The 22730-nt window shown below is 37.0% G+C and overlaps 1 protein-coding gene across 3 annotated transcripts in view; it reads left to right on the forward strand.

Annotated features, from left to right (window-relative positions):
* epha10 (EPH receptor A10) overlaps positions 1-22457 on the forward strand; it is a 117480-nt gene extending 95023 nt beyond the window's left edge. For 2 of the 3 annotated variants that reach the window (XM_077743242.1, XM_077743243.1), the window contains exons 10-19: positions 2132-2187; positions 7894-8019; positions 8088-8273; positions 13415-13476; positions 14540-14656; positions 14984-15070; positions 15980-16132; positions 19248-19438; positions 19520-19684; positions 20638-22457. In XM_077743242.1, the coding sequence (XP_077599368.1) occupies positions 2132-2187; positions 7894-8019; positions 8088-8273; positions 13415-13476; positions 14540-14656; positions 14984-15070; positions 15980-16132; positions 19248-19438; positions 19520-19684; positions 20638-20752 (1258 nt within the window). In that variant the 3' untranslated portion in view covers positions 20753-22457. The remainder of the gene's footprint in view (positions 1-2131; positions 2188-7893; positions 8020-8087; positions 8274-13414; positions 13477-14539; positions 14657-14983; positions 15071-15979; positions 16133-19247; positions 19439-19519; positions 19685-20637) is intronic. The other variant, XM_077743244.1, reaches the window with a different exon arrangement.
* Positions 22458-22730: the final 273 nt, after the last annotated feature.

Raw genomic sequence — 22730 nt, forward strand, 5'->3', positions numbered from 1 at the left:
CAGTATGTATATTTCAAAAGCAAATAATGAAGTTCATGTTTTGTTTTGTTTTTTTAAACAACCATTAGTTTAAATTGCAATTTCCTTCCAAGTTTAAAAAGGAAAACTCTTGAAATTTAGAAAGAACTGAACATGAATTTGAAAAGCACATTTTCACATTTTACTAATATATTGTTTTTACATGTGGAAAGTATCTTTATTAGGTTTTACATTTTATATTATGTTAAAAAAACAATCCATTTTGGCAATAACTGCTTTTATAAGATATATATTGAGTAATTATTTATTACATTTTGATTTGTAGTCATTAAAATTAAAACACTTTTTAGTTTGAAAATATTTAAAAGAATAACAATCCTAACTAAGCTTAATGTTGTATTTTTATTGCAAGATAGTTATAAACTGACCAGAATTAACACATTTATGAAATAATACGGTTTTCAATTAAAAATAGCTATACATTTTTTCAACTTTTTAAATGTTATAGTATTTTCACCCTTAGATTAAAACAAATACAAACTTGGATTTAGAAATACTACACTATTTTACCCTAGTACTTTTTGTATTAGCTGTCATTGACGGCAATAATTGTCAAATCCATTTGAAGTAAGTAGACTGGCTGCCAGCCTTTGTGGTTCAAAGGGATTGGACATCTTCTAATGACAAACTAACAATGCGAGCCATATGGGGCTGTGGAACATTGGAACACATATCAACGTCATCTGACTATATTCAGGTGGAGCGTGATGCCCCAAATCATACGAGTGGGTGACGAGAGAGGACACAGGTTCGACCTCTGCTGAACTGCAGTCAAGAGGCTTGGCTTTTATGTGATTTGTTTATGCTTTTATTGAACAAAAAATGGTCGCTAGTAAAGGAAAGTGATGGAAAGCCTGTTAAAGGATGATCCTTTGCTTTTTTTTTGTTGCCCCTATCCTCAAGGATACACTTGATATTACCTCTGTGGGCTCTGTTTAATTTATATTAGGCAATGATTTATCTTGCCTTTCCATTTTGTTGTTCTATAAAACATGGTTAGTTGACATGATTATGATCCCTGTCAATGTATGGGATGATTGTGTCTGTAAACGCAGGTGATCTGGCATATAAATGTCGCTAAGACAAACTCGAGGTGGAATAGGATGGGGGAATTTGTTCTGTGTGAGTGTGTAGATGTCGTTTTTGGAAGATTAGGTATTCGAGGCTGCCATTGGTTGAGATACATGTCCAATTTGTTTGAATTTTGGTCATAAGCAAAGGTGGGATGAGGTTTACTACTTGGTGTACACTAACAAAAATGTGATCTTTCTTGAAGTACCTCTATAGTCGTATTAGTAGTAGTTTTGATTTTTTTTCCACTGAACTTTTTATAACATTTTAAAATTAAGTCATTAAGACATTAGTGTGATAGATAGGGGAAAACATGACTTTAAAAAAGTAATAAAGACATTTTTTTTTGGTTGTTTGTTTTTATCTAAAGAAAAATGACCTCAAACAATTATTTTAAAAAATCAATCGTGACATTTTGTTGATTTAAATAAGACATTTAACTATTTTGAAAAGACAATATTTCTTAGTATTCATATTTTAAATTACAGTTAAAAACCCATTTCATATCTACTGCATTTTTCAATTTAAATCTTTACCACCAGTAGAACTTAAAGCTCCATAATTCCCCGCCGGCTGTCCCACCCCAAATGCATTGGACTTCCATCACCGGCAATGGCAGCCAAAGAGTCTGAGTACATCAAATTGCTGTTGTTTTGAAAGGGGAGATGTATGAAATACATCCCCCTCTTGTGTGTTCAACAATAGTCCATCTCTTCATGTTGGATGGGTGTGTAGGTGCCCGTGGCACTGTCAAATCAGAGAAAATTTCCACTTGTTCAGCCTCAGATCCATCTCTCGCTCATCAACGCCACAGCATCAAGGGGGGCCTTCTGTATTACTCTTCTGTATCTTCCATCACCGCGCTCGGCGGTCTCATCTTTGCTTTGCCTCATCTCACAGTTATTGCACATTCCGTGTAAACGAGTGCGTAGCAAGATAAACAGCGTCTGGTGCTTGTTTGTGTCTCCCGACTGGGATGGAATGCACTCTGATGTCTTTCTGTCTTTGTTTCGCTTTTTAGACAATGCGGCTACAGCAAAGCCTCTCAAGAAGGAGACGAGGAACTTTACTTCCAATGTAAGTGACTTTTTTTTTTTGGGCCTCTACTTTTAGGAATGTGTATGCATGGCAGCAATCATATTCTGCATAGAAAAATGAATTTTTGGTATACATACACACATATATAAGCACATATATACATACACATACATATATGACCACATACATACATACACATACATATATAAGCACATATATACATACACATAGATGTACATGCATGCATATGGTAGGTCTTAACACAGTGTACGTGAACAATATTAAATGATGTTGGAATCATGTGTGAATTATGCTGAATCAGGTGGATTAGGGATCAATGGTGTGAGGCAAAGTATTGAATGATCTGGATCAAGTATAAATGTTGTGTAGAAAAATATTGAATGATCTGGATCAGGGATAAATGTTGTGTAGAAAAATATTGAATGAGTGGAAAAATGACAATGTCAAATATTGTTAAATTATGTTGGAAAATGGTGAGAGTGGAATTATGATAAAAGTAGGTTGCATGAAATGGAGTGGCACTGATATGATGTGGAAAAAATGTTAAAATGAGGTTGGAAAAAATTGTACCATGTTCAATTATGAATAATGTGAATGTATGCGGATTGAATTTGGAATGTTCAAAGAGGTTTAATGTAAGTATTTTGTTGTGTGAAAAGGAATGGTTCTAAATTATGTGGAATGATGGACAATGTTGTGTCAAATAATATGGAATACTGTCAAATGATGTGGAATGATGTTGGAAATATGCTGTTTGAAATGGAAGGATGCTGAAAGATCTGGAGTCATTTTAAATGTAGTAGTGAGATGTTGAATAATGGATGACATGAAAGTAGGTAGATTGGATTTTTTTGAATGAAGCTACATGAGCTGAAAACCAGTCGAATATTATACACCGGAATTGACTGAAGAGGAATAAGTCTGTGAAAAAATGTTGATTTGGAATATTCTTAGGTTTCTTTAGGTTGAGTATTGTCGTAGAAGAGTGAGATGTGCTAAAGTTGACTGTTTCTTTCACATGAAAAGTGAAAAACAACAACACATTGTAGGCGAACCGTACATTTTTGGAATAAGAAAAATAAAACTATCACGGGAACATGAGGAGGAGCACAAGTGAGCGTGTAGAAGGAGGATGGTGCTGAAAATGCTCAAAGTATTCACACACTTCTAGGTGTTGGGAGCAGAATTCTATTAGAACAGAGTGAAATAACGAGAGCAAGAACTAGCCAGAAAAGGCCTGAAAGTCAAAAGTGAGAAATGGTGATTCCAAAAACCAGGCTTTGTCCACGTTTTACAAAAATAAAATAAAAAAAACTCTCCTCACTTTGCTCCCAGTAGGCTTTTTGTCTGGACAGTGACTGAATGGGGGTACTTTGACATATCTTGTTGGTTGTACTCGTGTGTACGTGTACAGCAAAGCTTTGCTTAAGTGGTAATTGTGTGCTTAGAGTTTTTCTTTTGTGTGTGGACGCTTTTGTAAATGTAGTGAGCATGTGCATGCTCATTTGCGTTATTTAATCTCCCAGCATGCTGAGCCCTCGGGAGGGGTTTGGGAGCAATGTTGCTGATGAATAATGAGCCAAAGCTATGCGGCTGGGAATTAAATCTGACCAAACAAAGACATGCCAAAAGCCGACGACGCACATGCACGCATTTGGCCTGCTTTAAAAATAAAAATAAAAACAACAACATAAATAAATAACGTTCTTATGGAGGACATGGACACACACGCGCAAATAGACTCTGAGATGGATTTTTTTTTTGTTCTCTTTATCTGTAGTGCTGTTTTTGGACCCCCGTGGGTCGGGATTGAGAGATTAAAGTAGAAGCGCTGTGATATAGTTTGTGTCACCCTTAAGCATTTGGCTGCCATTGACGGTGACGATGGCTATTTTGAATGCGTGTTTGTTCCCTAATTATGAATATAGTTCTCACGTAATTGGGTTGTGGGTTACAATGTTGCCCTGATACTATTTTGTGGCAACTTGCGACAAACTCATTGATATTCAAAGCAGAAATATGATGATGGTACAATATTTGACACCTCAATTATGAGATTTTTTTTTTCATCGGGAATTCAAAAGTTGAGTGCCCTTGAGCGTGACCGGACGTTTGGTCGCCAGGCATTTGGTCACAGGCATTTGGATATTAAACAGTACCTAGATATTAAACAGTACTTAGATATTAAACTCTCTTAGATATTATAGTCTCTCTTAGATATTAAATTCTCTCTCTTAGATATTAAACTCTCTCTCTTAGATACTAAACTATCTCTCTTAGATATTAAACTCTCTCTCATGAATATAATTTTGAGAGCTGGTTTCAACAGTAAACTCTCTGTCACCATTTGACCGGCGACCAAAAGGGACCAAAAGACCGGCAACCAAACGTCCGAGCACCCCCTTTGAGAACTTCCAATAGTTTAAATTAACATTCTACTGCCACTTTCTAAAGAAGAGATTAAAGTAGAAATACATTTGTTCTTCCTGATCAAAACAATCAAACTTTTCATTTTGTAGTCTCCTGCTTTATATGGTGGTCAAAAATTCAGTATTATGGCTTTGAAATTAAGAGTCAGACTTAATTGACATGGCACGTAACACGATGTGGCGTTCACACATCGGCGGCCAATGGCTGCTCGGGAAAAAAAGCCAAAACGCAAAAGCATTACCACGCCTAGCGATCTCGATCCTATTTTCCCGATGATTTCCCCAGATGCTTTCCCCTCGCTGTTGCGCTTGCCGTTTTTCCATCGCAATCACTTTAAACAATATCCAAACCTGCTTTATTAAAGCAGATTGCAGATGAGCTTGGATCCCGTTCCGTGTCGGCCCCACGCTTGAATTTGGGGTCACGCTGTGGGCGAATGTGAAAGCGGTGATGAAAGCCAGGTCAAAGGAAAGCCATACTCGGTTAAATTATTAAAATCACTAAGCGTGATATATGCCGGACATTGGTTTTCTCATTTCTTTTTGGCCAAGAGTAGTATTGTTTGCAGCGTTCCAAGTCTGCACACCATTAACTGACATTCGCGCTTGTGAGCACTTTGCAGTCTATTGTTAATTTGGATTTTCCATTTAAGGCAATTCACATAGCCAGCATGATGTCTAGTTTATAAATCACAGCTGTATTCGCTCAGTTTAAGATGCCATAAAAACCAAGTTAGTATAAAATTGAAATCTTCCAAGACATTTTCATTTGCTTTCATATCATACCTGCATGGCTTGTTTAAATTTGAAAGATAACCATTATTTTTTTATGTTTATTACTGTTTTATGTTCCAATATGATGCGTTGAGATAAGTGGATGTAGATTTTATCGCAGTATCATTGTTTACCAAAACAAAAGGGAAATGTTGATGTTTAGTAGAAGTAGTAGTAGTACTTACGTCTTAATTTAAGGGTGAACAGGAAAGATTATGAAATGACAGGGCAGATTAAGTTAATTTTTAACTCTTTGACTACAATTGATGGTAATATATAAAGCTAAATCTATTTTGACTGGGAGGGATGGCAGCCAAAGATTCTTTTTTTCCTCTTTTTTCTTCATTCAAAGCCAACAATTTCAAAATTAAAAGAAATAACATGTATATTTTTCTCTTTTTACATAGACAAGTACTTTTTAAATCATTTAAAAAATAGTGTTGTAGTTTTCTTTTTGTTTTATATCAAACTAAAAGTTTAATGATAATATTTACTTTTTAGACTGTAAATAGTAAATATTATCTACATTTTAAAGGCTAAGGAATGTGTCCACATTTACTGATTTTTCCCTTTTTTTTGGTTTTATACATTACAATAAATAGTAACTATCATTGAAAAGAGATTAATGAGTATCCTAGTTTAGAATATTAAAAGATTAAAGAGAGCATTTACTTTGAAGAGACTCAAGACAATGTATTAAATATTAGATAACAATTTATTTGAACAAATAACAGTCCAAATGACTATATTGCCATTTAACTTTACCTTATCCTTCAGTGGCTCCCGGCAGTGAAGCGGTTAACCCTGAAACTAATCACCCAAGCATCCAACGAAGCATGTCTATGTCGGAGCGCGTCTTTGAAACTTCTGAGCCTTTTTTTTTGCAAGCTTATGTTTTATAGGACACCCATGCGACACCACCTTTAAGTTTTAAGCTACAGTGATGTTAGAAAAACCCAATTTGACAGAGAAGCGCCTTCAATTTCTTGCCTAAAATTGAAAGGGTTTCCTTAGCTTTATAATAGGCGACAGCGGCATATACACAAGTGTGCTGTACGCATATATGTGTGTGCTGGATCGATAAACCGTTATGAGGCGGCCGGTATAGGATTCCTCAACTCGATCCGGAGCTGTAATCACATTTCAAAGACCCTGTCCGGCTTTTGGAAACCCCACCTGCTCTTTTCCACCAAGATTATCCTTAACAGGCACTAACAAAGGTCATCTAATTGAGAGCTACACGCTGCTGGTTAATGGTTATTGGCTGTGTGCCGGTCACTTTATTTGCTATTTGTTAGCCCTTGGTAAACACAACCGGCAGTTGATGAAGGAAACAAGAGTCTGGTGGAGAAAATGGCTGGCTGTTTTGAGTTTGTTTAGAAAGGAGAAACAGTCGGGGTCAATAGTACGGCTTCAATTATCTGCCATCATTTTCAATGCTCTCATTATCTACACAGCCAGCTCGGTTGTGGTTCTTGAATAAAATGATCCCGGGGTGATGGCATATGATCACCTGCATATATTTACCTCTTTGTGTTAGTTGGTAATTGGTGCAGATTTTAAATGGACTGCCACAACTGTTTTGAAAGAAAATATTTGATGTAGAGACATCATTTGGTTAGAAAATGTCCAAATGATTTTATCTCAAATTCCTCATACTCATAGATGCAAAGAGCTGGATGTGCAATTTTCTATTAAACTAACATTCATAGCACAAATTAAGCCCACAACATGGGTATAGTTAATGTAAGTGAAAAAAATGACAAGAATTATGATTAAATGAGCACCCGATTTCAAATATTTGACAAATTTCTAACTAAAATGACCTTTGAATTTTGCCTCTCGTCATACCGCATACCCTGAAAATTTGTTTTGCAAAATTCCATGACCTTTGACCGCATGAGATCAAAGTGTATTCACTTCTTGATCTTCTTGCATCCCTTCATTTGTTCCTGAGTTATCATGATCACACATATATTTATGACCTTTGTGAACATTGACCTTATGACCCCCAAGTTTAGTTACTTTTCATATGACACGCTTAACCTCCAAATCTAATAAGCCCTTTACTGTTCTTGAATGACAAACTAAGAAAAACATTGAAATAGAGAAATTACATCCAAAATCAAACTGAACTATAATAAAAAATCCCTAAATTACTGTTTTTTAACATAATTTTCTAACAGCTAAAATGTTAAGGCCATAGCAGCAAATTATATCAATTTTAACTTGCAACAAGTGGTGATTAATCGACTTTCAAAATATCTTTTGGTGGTTTCCTTATCTTTTAGTAATGTATAGCATTCTGAGATGATTAAAAAAGACAATAAACATGGTCAAAGAATATCTTATGCCTTGCGGAAGGAGCCTAAATTTGTATAAGCTTATCATTTTGTCACATTTAGTGCTTGCCTAAACCAGTTTGACAGACATTCAGTGGCAGAAAATGTCAGCTTTTTTTCCAGTTTTCTTTTCATGCTTGCACTAACACACACATTGATGTGTTTTTGAATTTGTTCAGTCAAAATCCCTACACGGAGAACCTACATCGACCCAGAGACGTGTGAAGATCTCCTGCAGGCGATCCATGCTTTTGCCAAGGAGTTGGACAATTCCAGCATCAAGATTGAGAGAATTGTTCACACCGGTATACTCCCTTATCAAATATCTCTTCTTTTTTTTTACGGCGACCTGACCTATATCCTTCTTTTTTAGGCGACTTTGGCGAGGTGTGTCGCGGCTGTCTGAAGCTGCCCAGCAAGCGAGAGCTGCCCGTGGCCATCAAAACATTACGAGCCGGCTGCTCGGAGAAACAGCGGCGCTCCTTTCTCAGCGAGGCCGGCATCCTCGGGCAGTTTGACCACTCCAACATCATCAGACTCGAGGGGGTCGTCACCAGCGGTAAGCGAGATCAGAAAGGGAGTGTTAAGGTTTTAAGTGAATCAAAGGAAGCTTGGGGTGCTTCTTAGAGCTCAATGTTGGTGTAAAGTACAGATATAGAATTTTGCTTGGGAAGCAGTGTCAGAATGGGGTTAAACCGGGCATTAATACATTCCTTTTTACTCTAATGATGAGTGATGAGTATGTTAATACTTTAGTCCTTTTTTTCTGTTTATGTTTCATATGCACTCTTAACGGATGCACTTTTTTATTTGTATCGTATCTTGTGCTGACCCGGCCCATCTGTCAAATTTTTAAAGTCAATGTGGCCCCCGGGCCAAAAAGTTTAGCTGGGTTAAAATCATTTGAAATAGCACAGAATGATCATATACCTGACAACCTCGGCCAATTGCTCCCTTTATCGATAATAATAAACCTTGCAAATGATTAAAAAGGTATAAAATACGAGAAAAACTTATAAGTTGACAGGTATGTGATCATCTTTCACTGTCTTTGATGGCAAAAGATTTCTAATCCATTTTGGTCTTGATGGCTCAATGTTAATCTCCAGCATATCTCTAAAAAATGAACCTCATCAGACCAGGAGAAAAAACCATTTTTTTTGTTACTGTATTTATAAATAATGTGGTACTCCGCCTACTCAGACTTAACTGGAATGGGCTTCAGCACCCTCGGCAATCCCGTGGGAATTAGATGTACAGAAGAGTTTCTGTGTGGTCAATGTGAACACCTTTTTAAAGCAGGTCTGATTCATCTATCACCATCAACTACTATCAGAGTGTGACAACCTTTAAGATTGAAGATGCTGTTGGTCAAAGTAGCAATTCAGAACAGGGTAGAAAATAGTAGAATTGGTATTTCAATATACGCTGTCCAGAGGGGGGTCAACCTTGCGGCGAGTAAGGCCCGAAATGAAAATTAAGCGAGTGTTCTGGACAGCAGAAAATTGGAAAGAGTTCCCAGACACTGTGAGGGAATCAACACTCACAGCGAGGAAGACTTTACTGCCCGACGGAAGGGGGGGAAAAAGGTGTAAGAGCGTACGGCGATTGCTTGAGTGGAGGCCCCACGCGACATAAGGGTCCAGACGGAGAGCCGTTGACCCCCCGCTGTGAAAACAGGATGGAAAGACCAAGTTGAGGCCAGAAAGAGACACCATCATCTGCTACGAGGTGGAGGTTAATGGCAAAAGCAGGTGAGAGGAGACGCTTAAAGAGTTTGTAAAGTTTTTGTGATGCTGGCGTGGGCACGACGCCCGGACACACTGAGCTCAGTGGGACGGCAGCAGATGTGTCGGTACAGTAATTGGTGCTAGAGACTCAGTGGGACCCCGGAATGTGCTCCAATCTCACCCCCGCACATGCGCGCCGCCGCAGTGCGTGTCACACAAACACCTAGGCGTTGTAAGTTTTGACTGTATTGGCGAGGGCGCGCGCCAATCATGCGGTTTCAATGTAGGACACGCGCATGCTGTTTGGCTAGGACTCGCCAGTTGTGACAAGAGTAAATACAGTGATTGTGAACTAGTAAATGGCCAAAAATGGCTTCTATTGGGGGGGTCAATTGCTAAGGCTGCTCCAAGTTTTGAGACAAGGTTGACAAGGTGGAAATGTTGATCATTTTGAACTAAGTTGGAGCACTACGGACTTTGTTTAACTGATGTTTGGATTATTATTGGGTATGTTTTTCATTTGGTTTTGATCAGTCTGATTGCTGTTTGGAGTTGGACCACTATTGCGTGAAACTTGTTCATTTTTTGTAATTTATACATAGTTGTAAACAGTGTTACTTATCATGATTTAGTTTGTAATGATGGATGTTACTGTTATTTAGACTTGGACCACTATTGCACTGCACTTTGAGTGCATCTAGATTTAGCAAGTTCATTTTATTAATGCTTATGTAGATTTGGACCACTATTGCACCAAACTTTAAGAATTTTGAGTGCATCTAGCTTTAGTAATTCATTTTATTAATGCTTATGGAAAACTTGGACCACTATTGAACCAAACTTCACGGATTTTGAGTGCATCTAGATTTAGTCAGTTCATTTTTTTAATGCTTATGTAGACTAGGACCACTATTGCACCAAACTTTAAGAGTTTTGAGTGCATCTAGATTTAGTAAGTTCATTTTTTTAATGCTTATGTAGACTAGGACCACTATTGCACCAAACTTTAAGAGTTTTGAGTGCATCTAGATTTAATAAGTTCATATTATTTATTCTCTTTTGCAAAGTATTGCCACATTTTTGAGCTGTTTGTACATAGACCACTAATGCAGTATACTTTTTTGTTTCTTTTGAGCAACAACATTCCATTACAAGTTAATCCTATTCATCAGATTTTCTGAATGATTCATCCTTTTGAATGTTTTGGCCCTCAGTTGAGCTGGGTATATATTTTTTGGAAGTCAACCACAGAAAGAAAATTACACTTAATGCTTTTTTTCCCCCTCTCCCCTTGGCTGTCATTCAAGGCCCAAAATGAACTGGGATGTCATTGAGATGGAAAAGCTAAACGCCCCTGACCCGTTTGCTCCCACCTTTTCCAAACAGTGCCAAGATTATGCGTAACAGGATTACAGAAAATGCAATAAATAGTTTTGTTCGCTTTTTTTGAAGGAAACAGCAGAGGAACCTGTTGCTTTGGAAGCCTCGCTTATACATTTGCTGATTGCCAGCTGCTATTTTCGGCTCGGCCGGCGAGCGCCGTTTCTTTGCTGGCTGGCTGACTGCGTATTTGTGATATAAAATGGATGATCCAATTATGCCTTCACAGGTGTACTTCAACTCAGACATTTAATCTGATGAAATGTGAAAAGGTATAGACGCTGCAGGTTCTAGTGTGAGTTGTAAACCATAGTATTGCATGTGCCTTTACTGGATTTCTTAGGACAGACACAAGATGAGTATTTTCAAAGTTGATTCATTGATTTATTTTGGCAAAAAATCGACAAATGAGTTCGCCGTTAAATTATGATGTTCACTGTTTTGTGAGTATAGGCTCAGATTTTTTGGGCTATAAATTGCAATAATGCCAAAACCAATGCACAGATAAAATATTGCTATTTATACAAATCTGGAACTTCAACCAAAGCAAAAGCTTACTCTTTAATTTTTAATGTTTCTCTTATAAATTTCAACTCATTACTTTCCAATCTATTTAAAATGGGAGGGTTGGCCGCAGACCTCCCACTTTAAATGGATTGGACATCTACTAATGATAACGCAATTGTATCATTTGCTAAAGCAAATGCGGATCTTTAAAATTATCACTTTTTTACTTTTGTAAGTATATTCTTTTCTAACTTTAAAAAAACAAATCAAACTAAAAATGTATGATTTATATGCCTTTTTGCTTTGTCTATTCTAAAATAGAAACTGTAATATCTTGTTTTTTTCACAAAAAATACTTCAGTATAACAATATAGATGAATAAAATAGAATTGAAATAGCTAAAAATGTAAATTGGAACAATACTCAGGTCAGAAACAGTTCTCGGTTATTGATCAAAAAAGAAAAACCTAATTTCTGCATTTAATAAAGTTCCATCACAATATATTTGCAAATTGTTTCTTCCTCATCCCCCCGTTAAAACCTGAGGGAAGTTTTATACAGCAGTACTTTATTATCTAACGATGGTATTGATGCTTATTAAATTATGTACTTTATGACAGATTATTTCACTCATCATAAATATGGCTGCAAACAAAGCTGTCCCCGCAGTCAGTACCGTTGGGCATTTAAGCGAGGAAACTAATAACAATACTTGGGTTTTACAATTTGATGGGGGCAGAGAAGCGATCAAAACTAAACTAATAGCTCCAGCAAAAAAAAAAAAAAAAAAAAAAATGCCAATTCAGCCACTTTGTTGCAACTTTCATTTAAAAAACAATGCAGCAGGCTGCCAATAACTCTAGCTGTTCTATTGAATTAAACATGGTCACCAAAACACATGGATTATTAATTTGAAGACCAACAAAAACAAACAACACTTTTCTTTCTTTCATTCTTGTGTTTTTCTTAAACATTACCTTTCACATGTAGGACGAGGTTCACTATTTTGTGCACAAATACAAAGGTTTCTCAAACTAATTTAGGGATTCTGTCAATTTTGGAAAATAGCAAATATCCAGAGAAAATAAATGTGGAAAAACATTGAAAAGTGTGTGTGAACAATGGAAATCATTGGCAAGAGATGTGAAATTGCGTGACCGGACGTTTGGTTGCCGGTCTTTTGGTCTCCAGATGTTTGGTCGCCGGTCTTTTGGTCGCCAGTCAAATGGTGACAGAGAGTTTACTGTTGAAAACCCCTCAAAAATATATACAAGAGAGAGAGTTTAATATCTAAATATCTATTGTTGATTCATGAGAGAGAGAATTTAATATCTAAGTACTGTTTAATATCGAAGTACTGTTGAAACCAGCTCTCAAAATTATATTCATGAGAGAGAGAGTTTAATATCTAAGTATTGTTTAATATCTAAGTACTGTTGAAACCAGCTCTCAAAATTATATTCATGAGAAGAGTTTAATATCTAAATACTGTTGAAACCAGCGGCGACCAAACGTCCGGCAACCAAACGTCCGAGTACCGTGCAATTGAGATCCACTCTTTTGTGAGTCCATCTTTGTGAGGAAAGTTTCCTGAGGCACAGTTCCAAATGCCCCAATGATCAAAAAAACGTATAAAATACGAGAAAAATATCTAAGTTGACAGGTATGTGTTCAATCTATATTAAATGGATTGGGCATCTGACAGTAAATTAACCTTTAAGGGGCACATTTTGTCACCCAAAAACACCGCTACATCACCACCGCCTGCTGTTTTTCGGCTGTGTAATGTAGAGGAACCTGCACCTGGACCTTGTCCGTGTATTGTGGGCGCGCCTAAGTGTGCGTGAGTCTTTAAGGGTGCTTAAACTTGCTGAGACAGCCAGAACAGCATGCAGGTTCTTCCAGCTTGGCCACAGTTCACTGAGTGAAGAATGGCTTTGCTACAAATCCCGCAGTGCTGCCAAGGGGACTAGCCTGACTTTATTCCCCCTCTTTGTGTGTCTCTATTACTCCGCCTACAGTGTGCACTTGTTTCCCTTCTTGTACATTCAATCTTGGTTCATTTGTCCCGTTTTGTGTGCAGGAAACACCATGATGATCATCGTGGAGAGTTTGTCCAATGGGGCCTTGGATTCATTCCTTAGGGTGAGTTGCCTTTATATTTATATTCTGGGTAGGGAGACAGCATTTGAAACTTCAATGTGGATGAGTGGAAATTTGATCAAAAGGATAATTGGGATTAAATATGTTTAAAAATCCAAACTGTTTTTGAGTGGGATAGACGTGCAATCCACTTGCAATAAGTTGCCCATCCTCTCAGGGTATCAAATAGTGACTGTAGGGCTATTTATAGTCATGTAGAATATGTATTTAATCCATAGGTGTAAAAATTGATCAACAATTAGACAACCGATCAACTATAAAATGTGCACATTTTTTTCTATTCAATAAAAATATTTTTCATTTAAAATATTCAAAATTTCATCCTAATTCTGACTGCTTTTTTGAACAAATTGTTTGGTACGGAATCCAAAACTTAGTTTTTCACTAATGCAACAAGTTTTTGAATGAATTCTATGCTATTTTGACTCATTTTTTTTTATTTGATTAAACATAATATTAAATAATTTAAAATGTATTCTCAAATTAATTAGCACATCTTGTATTAATTCTTAAGCCAAAAATGATTGACTAAAAGTTCCAAAACCTCTAACACAACCATTTTTAAACCATATTTCCCCGTTTTCTCAAAATATGAAAACTTCCTTACTAACATGTACTCACTCATTTTACATTTAACATCCAAGTATTAACATGCCAAAAAAAATGAAAGAACCGCCATCTCTGAATTAACAAAGCATATGACTCATTACACTTGTAAGAAGTAACATATTACATCAAAACCATAAAAACCCTCTATTTTTCCCCTCTCATAGTCAGTCCTTGTTCGCATCTAATAGAAAACATTAATAATTACACACAAATAGAATCCTCCCTGAACCTCCAGCGTGTGTTTTAGAGCAATATGAATTACTAGCTTGCTTATTTTTCTTTCTTTAATGGTGGGCACAAAGCACTATACTACATCATAGTAAGCATTTTTTTTGGGTCATTCTGACCCAAAACTAGAAGCCAGAGTATTTTTATGTTTGTTTTACCACTCTTTTTTACTAACTCCACCCTTTCCTTTTAACGATTGGAATCCCAGAAACACGAGGGTCAGTTGAGCATGATGCAACTGATGGATATGCTGACCGGCGTGGCGTCGGGGATGAAGTACCTCGCCGAAATGGGCTTCGTTCACAAACGGCTGGCTGCCCACAAGGTAAGCGAACAGCTGCCACGCCCGGCGAGTAACGGACGACAACGTAGAGGTTGACGTATGTCCCGAAATGGCCAGGAGAATACCATTTGTCCTTGTCTTGAACCCTCTTTGACAGTCATTTGTCAGTAGCTTATTTGAAGAACACATGAAGCTGAAAATGGTGAGACAATGCTGTCAAAATCGTTTTGTCACAAGGATTCGCTCTGTCAGTTTTGTTCCTTTTTAGAAAGTTGCAAAGCTGTCAAAAGTGCACATTCTCTTGTCGTACTTGTCTAGGAAACCATGAATTTACAGTGTGATGTGTATGTTTGTGTCTTTGGGGTAAAGGTTCTGGTTAACAGCAACCTAGGATGCAAAGTGTCTGGATTCAGACCTCTTCAAGAGGACAAGATTGAAGCTATTTACACTACGCTGGTAAGAGAATGGAATTGAATTGGAAAGTATTCACATTAAGATCTCATTTAAATGTCAGTTCACGTTTGTGGGCCTGGTGTTTTTTTTCAATGAGAGCAGGATAAAATCATTAGCTGTCAGGCTCATATTATTTAAGTAGGAATAACATGAGGGAAAAGTGAAGATTTCTGGATGAAAAAAATTCAAGTTAAGTGTAAGTTTGATCTTTTAATGTGATAAATAAACTACCTACTACTGCTACATTTGAAAGAGAAAGTCTTAAAAAGTTGACTGCAGAAAAAAACACATTATACTACATTATTTCATAGTTTGAAAAAACTAAATTCACCAATGCTGATTCACTGTCGTCTTCCATTCCACTTATACACGTGTAGTATTTTTGTATTTATTTTATAATATTTATATACTCACTTTTAACATATTTAGAGTTTACTGTGAGGAAAAAGCAACTCTTAATGTCATGAAGCATTCCAGACTTAAACACTCTTAAACACTTAATTTTTTGGTAAAAATGTACCTTCATTCAAATGTTTTCACAGTTAATTTAAATATATAAACATGTCTGTATAGATATATATTTAAAAATAATTTTTGGTCCAGTCCTTAAATGTACTATTATCCAATGTAAATTTAAATATATAAACATGTCTATGTAGATATATATTTAAAAATAGTTTTTGGTCCAGCCCTTAAATGTACTATTATTCAATGTTAATTTATATATATGTAGATGTATATTTATATATATGTAGATATATATTTATATTAATTTTTGGTCCTTAAATGTACTATTATATTATAGTATTTAGCATTGATGGTATTTTACCACTTCTTTTAGGTATTGAAAAGTATATAATAATAATAATGCTTTACATTTACACATTTTCTGTCATCCTCGTTTCCATACAGCATGGCGGAAAGAGCGTAGTTCTGTGGACCGCTCCGGAAGCCATCCAGTATCATCGTTTTTCCTCGCCATCCGATGTATGGAGCTTTGGTATCGTCATGTGGGAGGTCATGTCCTACGGGGAGAGACCCTACTGGGATATGGGCAACCAAGATGTAAGTGGATTGCCAGAAAAAAAATGCTTTCTCCATTGTTCCCAGTTCCCTATTTTGACCATTGGTCAACCTCGGGTCGCATCAACTTTACATCCATAGCAGGCTGGGATCTTATTAACAGGAAGCTGTATTTGCTCTAAAAGCTTTTCCATGCCTAAGCCTCCACTTTAATTCTGCATCAGCTCCATAACCAATCCAGTTTTCTCTTAAAGAAGCAGTGACCTCCTTCCTCTGGCCTCTGTCTGTCCTCCCTCTTTGGGAAACTGGAAAATCCATCATTCAGTCCTGTGGAAAATGTAGTTTTTAATATATATATATATTTATATATATAAATATCTCTCAAGGCTTGAGGAGATTGCGGTCGATAGGACTCCTACCGCTGCTGTTATTTCCGAGTGAATAGAGCGGTTTGTTCTCTTTTGCAGTTGACCACTGTCAATTTTTGGCCTTTACTATGAGTTTTTTTTTTTTTAACCATTTGTGGTGATTGGCGTCTAATCCATTTGACAGGGAGGGCAACCCAAGTAACAGTAAATAGAAGTAAACTCAAATTAACATGTTAATGGCGAATGACTTTGTGTTTTTTAATCTAAATATATTTTAATTCTAATTTAATTGCAGCCTTTAACTCAGGGGTAGGGAACATATGGCTCGGGAGCCACATGTGGCTCTTTTGATGGGAGAATCTGGCTTTCCGCTAAACTGTGAGCTAAAATATGGAAACCAGATACAACATCTAGAGATGCTTTAATCTTCATTTTTCTTGCATTAGACTCTTCTGTAATGCATACTCTCATTTATTAGCAACTGCATAGGAGGTCAAAAGTTTTTTTTTCCACTTTAAAAGTGGTGAAATTACCTAAAAACATAGGCATCCATTTAGATATATTTTGACTTTTAATTTCGTCAAATGGCTCTCAAGGAATAACATTATAAAATATGAAATGTTTATGGCCCTCTCTGTCAAAAAGGTTCCCGACCCCTGCCTTAACTCATTCAATTCCTTTGACAATTCTAGACGTTAAATCCATTTCAGCGTGGAAAGCTGCTATTGAGTCATCATATCTAACTGATCACTGCCAACCCTCCCAAAGTGGATAGGGCAGGTTAGCAGTGATAAGTTAGGCATGATGAGTTAGTATAGCCGTCAAAAGCACCCATTTTAACTCATATTTTCCTAATTCTGAGTGTCTATTTAACCAAGTTGACCCTTTGCAGCCTTTGCTTTTTATATTTTAGACTTTTCTCTAAGTAGCCCACAGAGAAATAACAATTTAACCCCCCCAAAGTATTGTAGATTATCACCATCCATCGGCAATTGCTGCAGAAAATGATCACGAAATCCCTTTAATATCCTGTCCAAATGTACTGTTCGATTATTCAGAGTTATAAAGTTGCTTTAACAGTCGGTTCCTTCCCTCCCAGTTCAAATAGAACGGACGTCAATTTACTATAGCAGCACCCCCGTTGGTCAAACGTGACCACATCCCTCCAGACTCCTCCGTTCAGGTCCGTTCCCCTCCGGCGCGCTAATGCAGTTCCCATTCAAAAGCCATTGAGCATAACACCTCAGCAGTGATCTCATCTTATCCAGTCCCTCTTCTTACTTCACTCTAGCAACTACTAGCCTCACCAGGTAAAAAAAAGAACTTAAAAGTCAGGCTATATCATCCAAATGACATCTATCAGATGTATTATTTCCTGAAAACACTCTCTCTAACCCTTTATCTCGCCCGCATTGGGCTGCTTAAGCGCCCCCACCTGCCTAAAGAGCATTCATAAAATGCTTTTCAGCATTTGACATTTTCCATTTAATCAAAGGCAGCGAGGTAAAGGGCACAATGAATTACAGGTGGACGGACCAACCAACAATCCCGTTATGATATAATGTATCCATTCAAAACAGATTAATATCCCCGCCACGCTACAAGAACTGATCCTTGCCCTCGTAAATGGGAACTTTGATGATAGGGGTGGAAACTTTGTCGCGCTTTGTATGAGGAAGAGTGAATAGATGGATGCTTGGACCCGCTGATTATCTCATGCATACTAATTTTTGGATGTTCAGAAATGGAATGCTTTAATAATGGGTTGCTTTTTAGAGACTGCACCTGCATATTGGATGCGTATTATTACATTGACTGCAATTTGCACGCGTATCAGACAGATGGATCTTTTCCATTTAGTGGATTTGGTCCTTGTGTATCATTGAATTAAATTGGAACATATTATTAGGGAGAAAAATGTGTCAACACATTAGTTTAGAAATTGATTGGGAAAAAAATGGTGGGTGGTTGTGACTGCTTTGTAATGCTACTTGTAGTCATGTAGCATTTAATTATTATGTATGTTATGTAGGATTCAACTTTGGTGCATCTCTTGTACTTGATTTTAATGAGTGTTCACTCCAGTTTTATTTTCACTTTTTAATATAAAGAGTCCAGATTTACCTTTTTGTTAGCTAATCTATTTATTTATATTTATTTTCTAAATTAAGGATATTCAAAACATGGATTGACATTGATTAAGCAAAAAAAGCAAAGAAGCATTGTGTTTTTTAGTCATTTTTCTGAATTAAAAAAGAATGGTAATGTTAATTGTTTTGTTTTCATTGTTTTCCTCAATGTTTATTTAATCGATTAGAAATTGGATGTTTTTTTTTCAGTCATCAAAACATATGCATAATGATATTTAAATATATGCAATGTTAGTGCTAACCATAAAATAAAAAAGGCTTTTTTTTAAACGTTTTTTTTTGTATTAAACCTTATTATATTCTCTAGCTCTTAAAAATTAAGTGGCATCTGAGTGTAAATAGTCTAGTGCTGTGGAGAAAAAAAATCATTTTTAAGGCTGAGTCGTGTCTAAAATGAGTTAATATCTATATTTCTTTTTTTTAAGGAACGATTTCTTTTTACTCAATCTGCTGCTCCGGGCAATAATTATGACTGAATAGAAACTTGTTAAAGCAAGAACTTTTCCACACGAATTCACATTTTCCCCTCAGAAGCAGATCAATGAATTCACACTCCTTGGGACATGATTCAATTTGTTTCACATTTCACCTTAACTGATGGGATTGATTTCACTTTGTTTGCCCTCGCATGCGCTTCAGGTGATCAAGGCCATAGAGGACGGCTTCCGACTGCCGGCGCCGGTCAACTGTCCCACGCATTTGCATCAGCTGATGTTGGACTGCTGGCAAAAGGAGAGGACGGAGCGACCCAATTTTAGTCAGATCCATTCGGCGCTAAGCAAGAGCATCCGCTCACCCGACGCCATCGGGTCGTCCACGTTGGCACGAAGGTGGCGTGACGAAAACAGCCCTAACACGTCTGATTTAACCTTGTTTTGACTCACGTGTGTGTCCTTTTTTTTTTTTTTTAGGACTCTTAGTTCGACCATAACACGAGCAGAGAGGCCTCTACCCACTTTTCCGTCGTTTAACTCGGTAGGAGAATGGCTGGATGCCGTGGACATGGGTCGGTACAAGGACAACTTCACCGCCGCAGGGTATTGCTATTTGGAGTCGGTGGCACGAATGACCGTACAGTGAGTACAAAGTGACCTTGGAGCTTGTTTTTTATTCACACATTTATTATTTGAATACATTGTGCATGAGGAATTATTTTTTTTGGGTCAATATACTTAAGGAATATGGAAAAGAAAGTGGGAGGAGAGGATGGTGAGAATCGATGGGTCGCCAAGAGGTGCTTTGATTCTTTAGATTGGAGGAAGATGGAATAGGTTTCAAATGGGAACAAAGAAAGAGGAACAAAAATAACTCAATTATGCTGGTTTGGTAGAAAACTGTGTGCAACTGGTAAGAAAATCCTCAGCAACATAAGGAAGTAAACTTCAATAATGTCACAAAAAGTTGTTTTTTTTTAAATGGAAAGAAAAATAACTATGCTGCCATGTTTATGGAAGATTATGTCTGATTTGGGATAACTCCTATGTGTATGTGAGATTAGGTTGGAATTGGGAAAACACCTCAGGCACATGACTCCTCTGCAAATATAAAAAAGAATAACAAAGTCTGAACTGTTTCTTTTAAATGAAAAAGTGGGGAAAATTGCAGAAAATGGAAAAAAAATAACTGTGTGGGATAAATAACATTGCGGAATTGGGAACACACTTCAGGCACATGTATAAAATAATTTTTAAAAAGAATAACTAAGTTCCAAAAGTAGATTTTGATAATGTAAACTCCTCAGCACATATAAAAAAAAGAATTTAAAAAGTCTGTAAAAAAAAATTAAATGAAAAACAAAGGGGAATATAGTGGAAAATGGGAAAAAATAACTGTGGGAGAAATAACAGTGCAGAATTGGGAAAACATTTAAAAATAGACTTTTTTAATTGTGACTACTACAACTCGTGTATTCTTTTCCTCCCTTTAATTTCATGAAATTTGTGAGTTTGTAGTAAATTGCCTTCTTTCTTTCCCATCCGAATGTCCTGACTTTCCTAAAGTTAACAACTGTGTGTGTGTGTGTCAACAGAGATGTATTGAGCCTGGGCATCACTTCCATGGAACACCAGAAGTTGATCCTGGCCGCCATCCAGACCCTTCGAGCCCAGGTCATCCAAATGCACGGGCGTGGAGTGCAAGTGTAAGAAACGGCAGAAGGCGGCGCCGCCACGGGCTCGTGCGCACATGCAGATGGCGAATGATGGGGTGGAGACGACGAGGCAAGAGAGAGACAGACTGTCTCCCCGAGTGGCGGGAGAGGACAGATGAAAGGACCTTGCGCTCTCCTGTGTCCTCCTCTTTCCCATTCTTCCTCTCACGCCTTCTGCCATTCCTTCCTTTCTTTATACGAGACCTCCGGTGACGGGAGGACGACAGAGGACGGGGGACGTCTTCGATGTGATTTTCGACGACCTCCATCTGCACTTTGACCTTCCCAAACTGTGTCGGCTGAGGTTCGGGGTGAGCCGGAAGCCGCGGAGAAGGTGATTGGACTACATTTTTTTCCCATATTTACCACAATTAGTTTTTACTGTTTGCCGGCGTTGAGTCAAGACTGACGAAATGACTTCCGCGCTGGCTGATTTCACTTGAAAGAAGAAGGGATGTGAAATAGCATCACGATGCAAGAAAAGAGCTCATATCAGTGAGTAAAAGGATAAAAAAACATGGCAGGTTTGTAATCCGAAGTCTCGCAGAATTTAACTTTTATTGCTGGTGATAAGTGAAGCAAATCTCTTTTAAAATTTTAGAAACTCTTTTTACGTTGACCATTCAGTCACTTTGGCATATGAGCACTTGAGACACTCTCAAACTAATTAAAAAAAAACACATTAACAACCTTCATAATGGACTTGACCAAATCTGCTTTAAAAATAACATGGTTTTACATTGAGCACTTGTAATTTTGGCGTATTACTCCTTGCAACAATAGATACAGTAGCAAATATAAGGGTCAATATTTTTGGTTTCTTGTACGTTTTTTATGAGTGCCGTGAGCCAGCGAGATGGATTTTGTCTTCTGTCGGCCTATCTTAAGCCAGATAGCATTAAAGTCAATGGAGTGGGTATCAAAATAGCTATCGATTGCTCAATTTTCAACCTCTTTTCAAACGGCATCCATTGTCATAAACATCCCAGATGGAGTCGTTTACTGCATACTTATGTCTAAATAGATCGGTCTCTCGACATCAATGACGTACAAGCATTCAAATCCTAGTCCAAATGTATTTGACGTCGATCTCCGTCAAGGTGAAAAGTTTTGTCCTAGAGCAGGGGTAGGGAACCTGTGGCTCGAGAGCCACGTGTGGCTCTTTTTGATGGGTGCTTATGGCTCTAAGCTAAAATATGGAAACCGAGAGAGCCGAGACCCGGACACACCGATAGGAATGTCATGTTGGCACTGTGGCATTGATTTTTTTTCTTCTGCATCCATTCTCTCATTGATACTCATTGAACTCATTGATATTCATTGATTAGCAACAGCGTAACAATGCCATCAAAATAATTCAGAGACTTTTTGTACTTTAAAAGTAGTAAAATGACAAAAAAGTGCACATTTTCATGTATTTTAACTTTTAAATTCTTCTGAATCCATTCTCTCATTGATACTCATTGATCTCATTGATATTCATTGATTAGCAACAGCGTAACAATGCCATCAAAATAATTCAGAGACTTTTTGTACTTTAAAAGTAGTAAAATGACAAAAAAGTGCACATTTTCATGTATTTTAACTTTTAAATTCTTCTGAATCCATTCTCTCATTGATACTCATTGATCTCATTGATATTCATTGATTAGCAACAGCGTAACAATGCCATCAAAATAATTCAGAGACTTTTTGTACTTTAAAAGTAGTAAAATGACAAAAAAGTGCACATTTTCATGTATTTTAACTTTTAAATTCTTCTGAATCCATTCTCTCATTGATACTCATTGATCTCATTGATATTCATTGATTAGCAACAGCGTAACAATGCTATCAAAGGAATTCACAGACTTTTTGTACTTTAAAAGTAGTAAAATGACTAAAAAAGTGCACATTTTCATGTATTTTGACTTTTAAATTCTTCTGAATCCATTCTCTCATTGATACTCATTGATCTCATTGATATTCATTGA

The sequence above is a fragment of the Stigmatopora nigra genome, chromosome 21 (genome assembly GCF_051989575.1).
Source record: "Stigmatopora nigra isolate UIUO_SnigA chromosome 21, RoL_Snig_1.1, whole genome shotgun sequence".
Taxonomy (NCBI): domain Eukaryota; kingdom Metazoa; phylum Chordata; class Actinopteri; order Syngnathiformes; family Syngnathidae; genus Stigmatopora; species Stigmatopora nigra.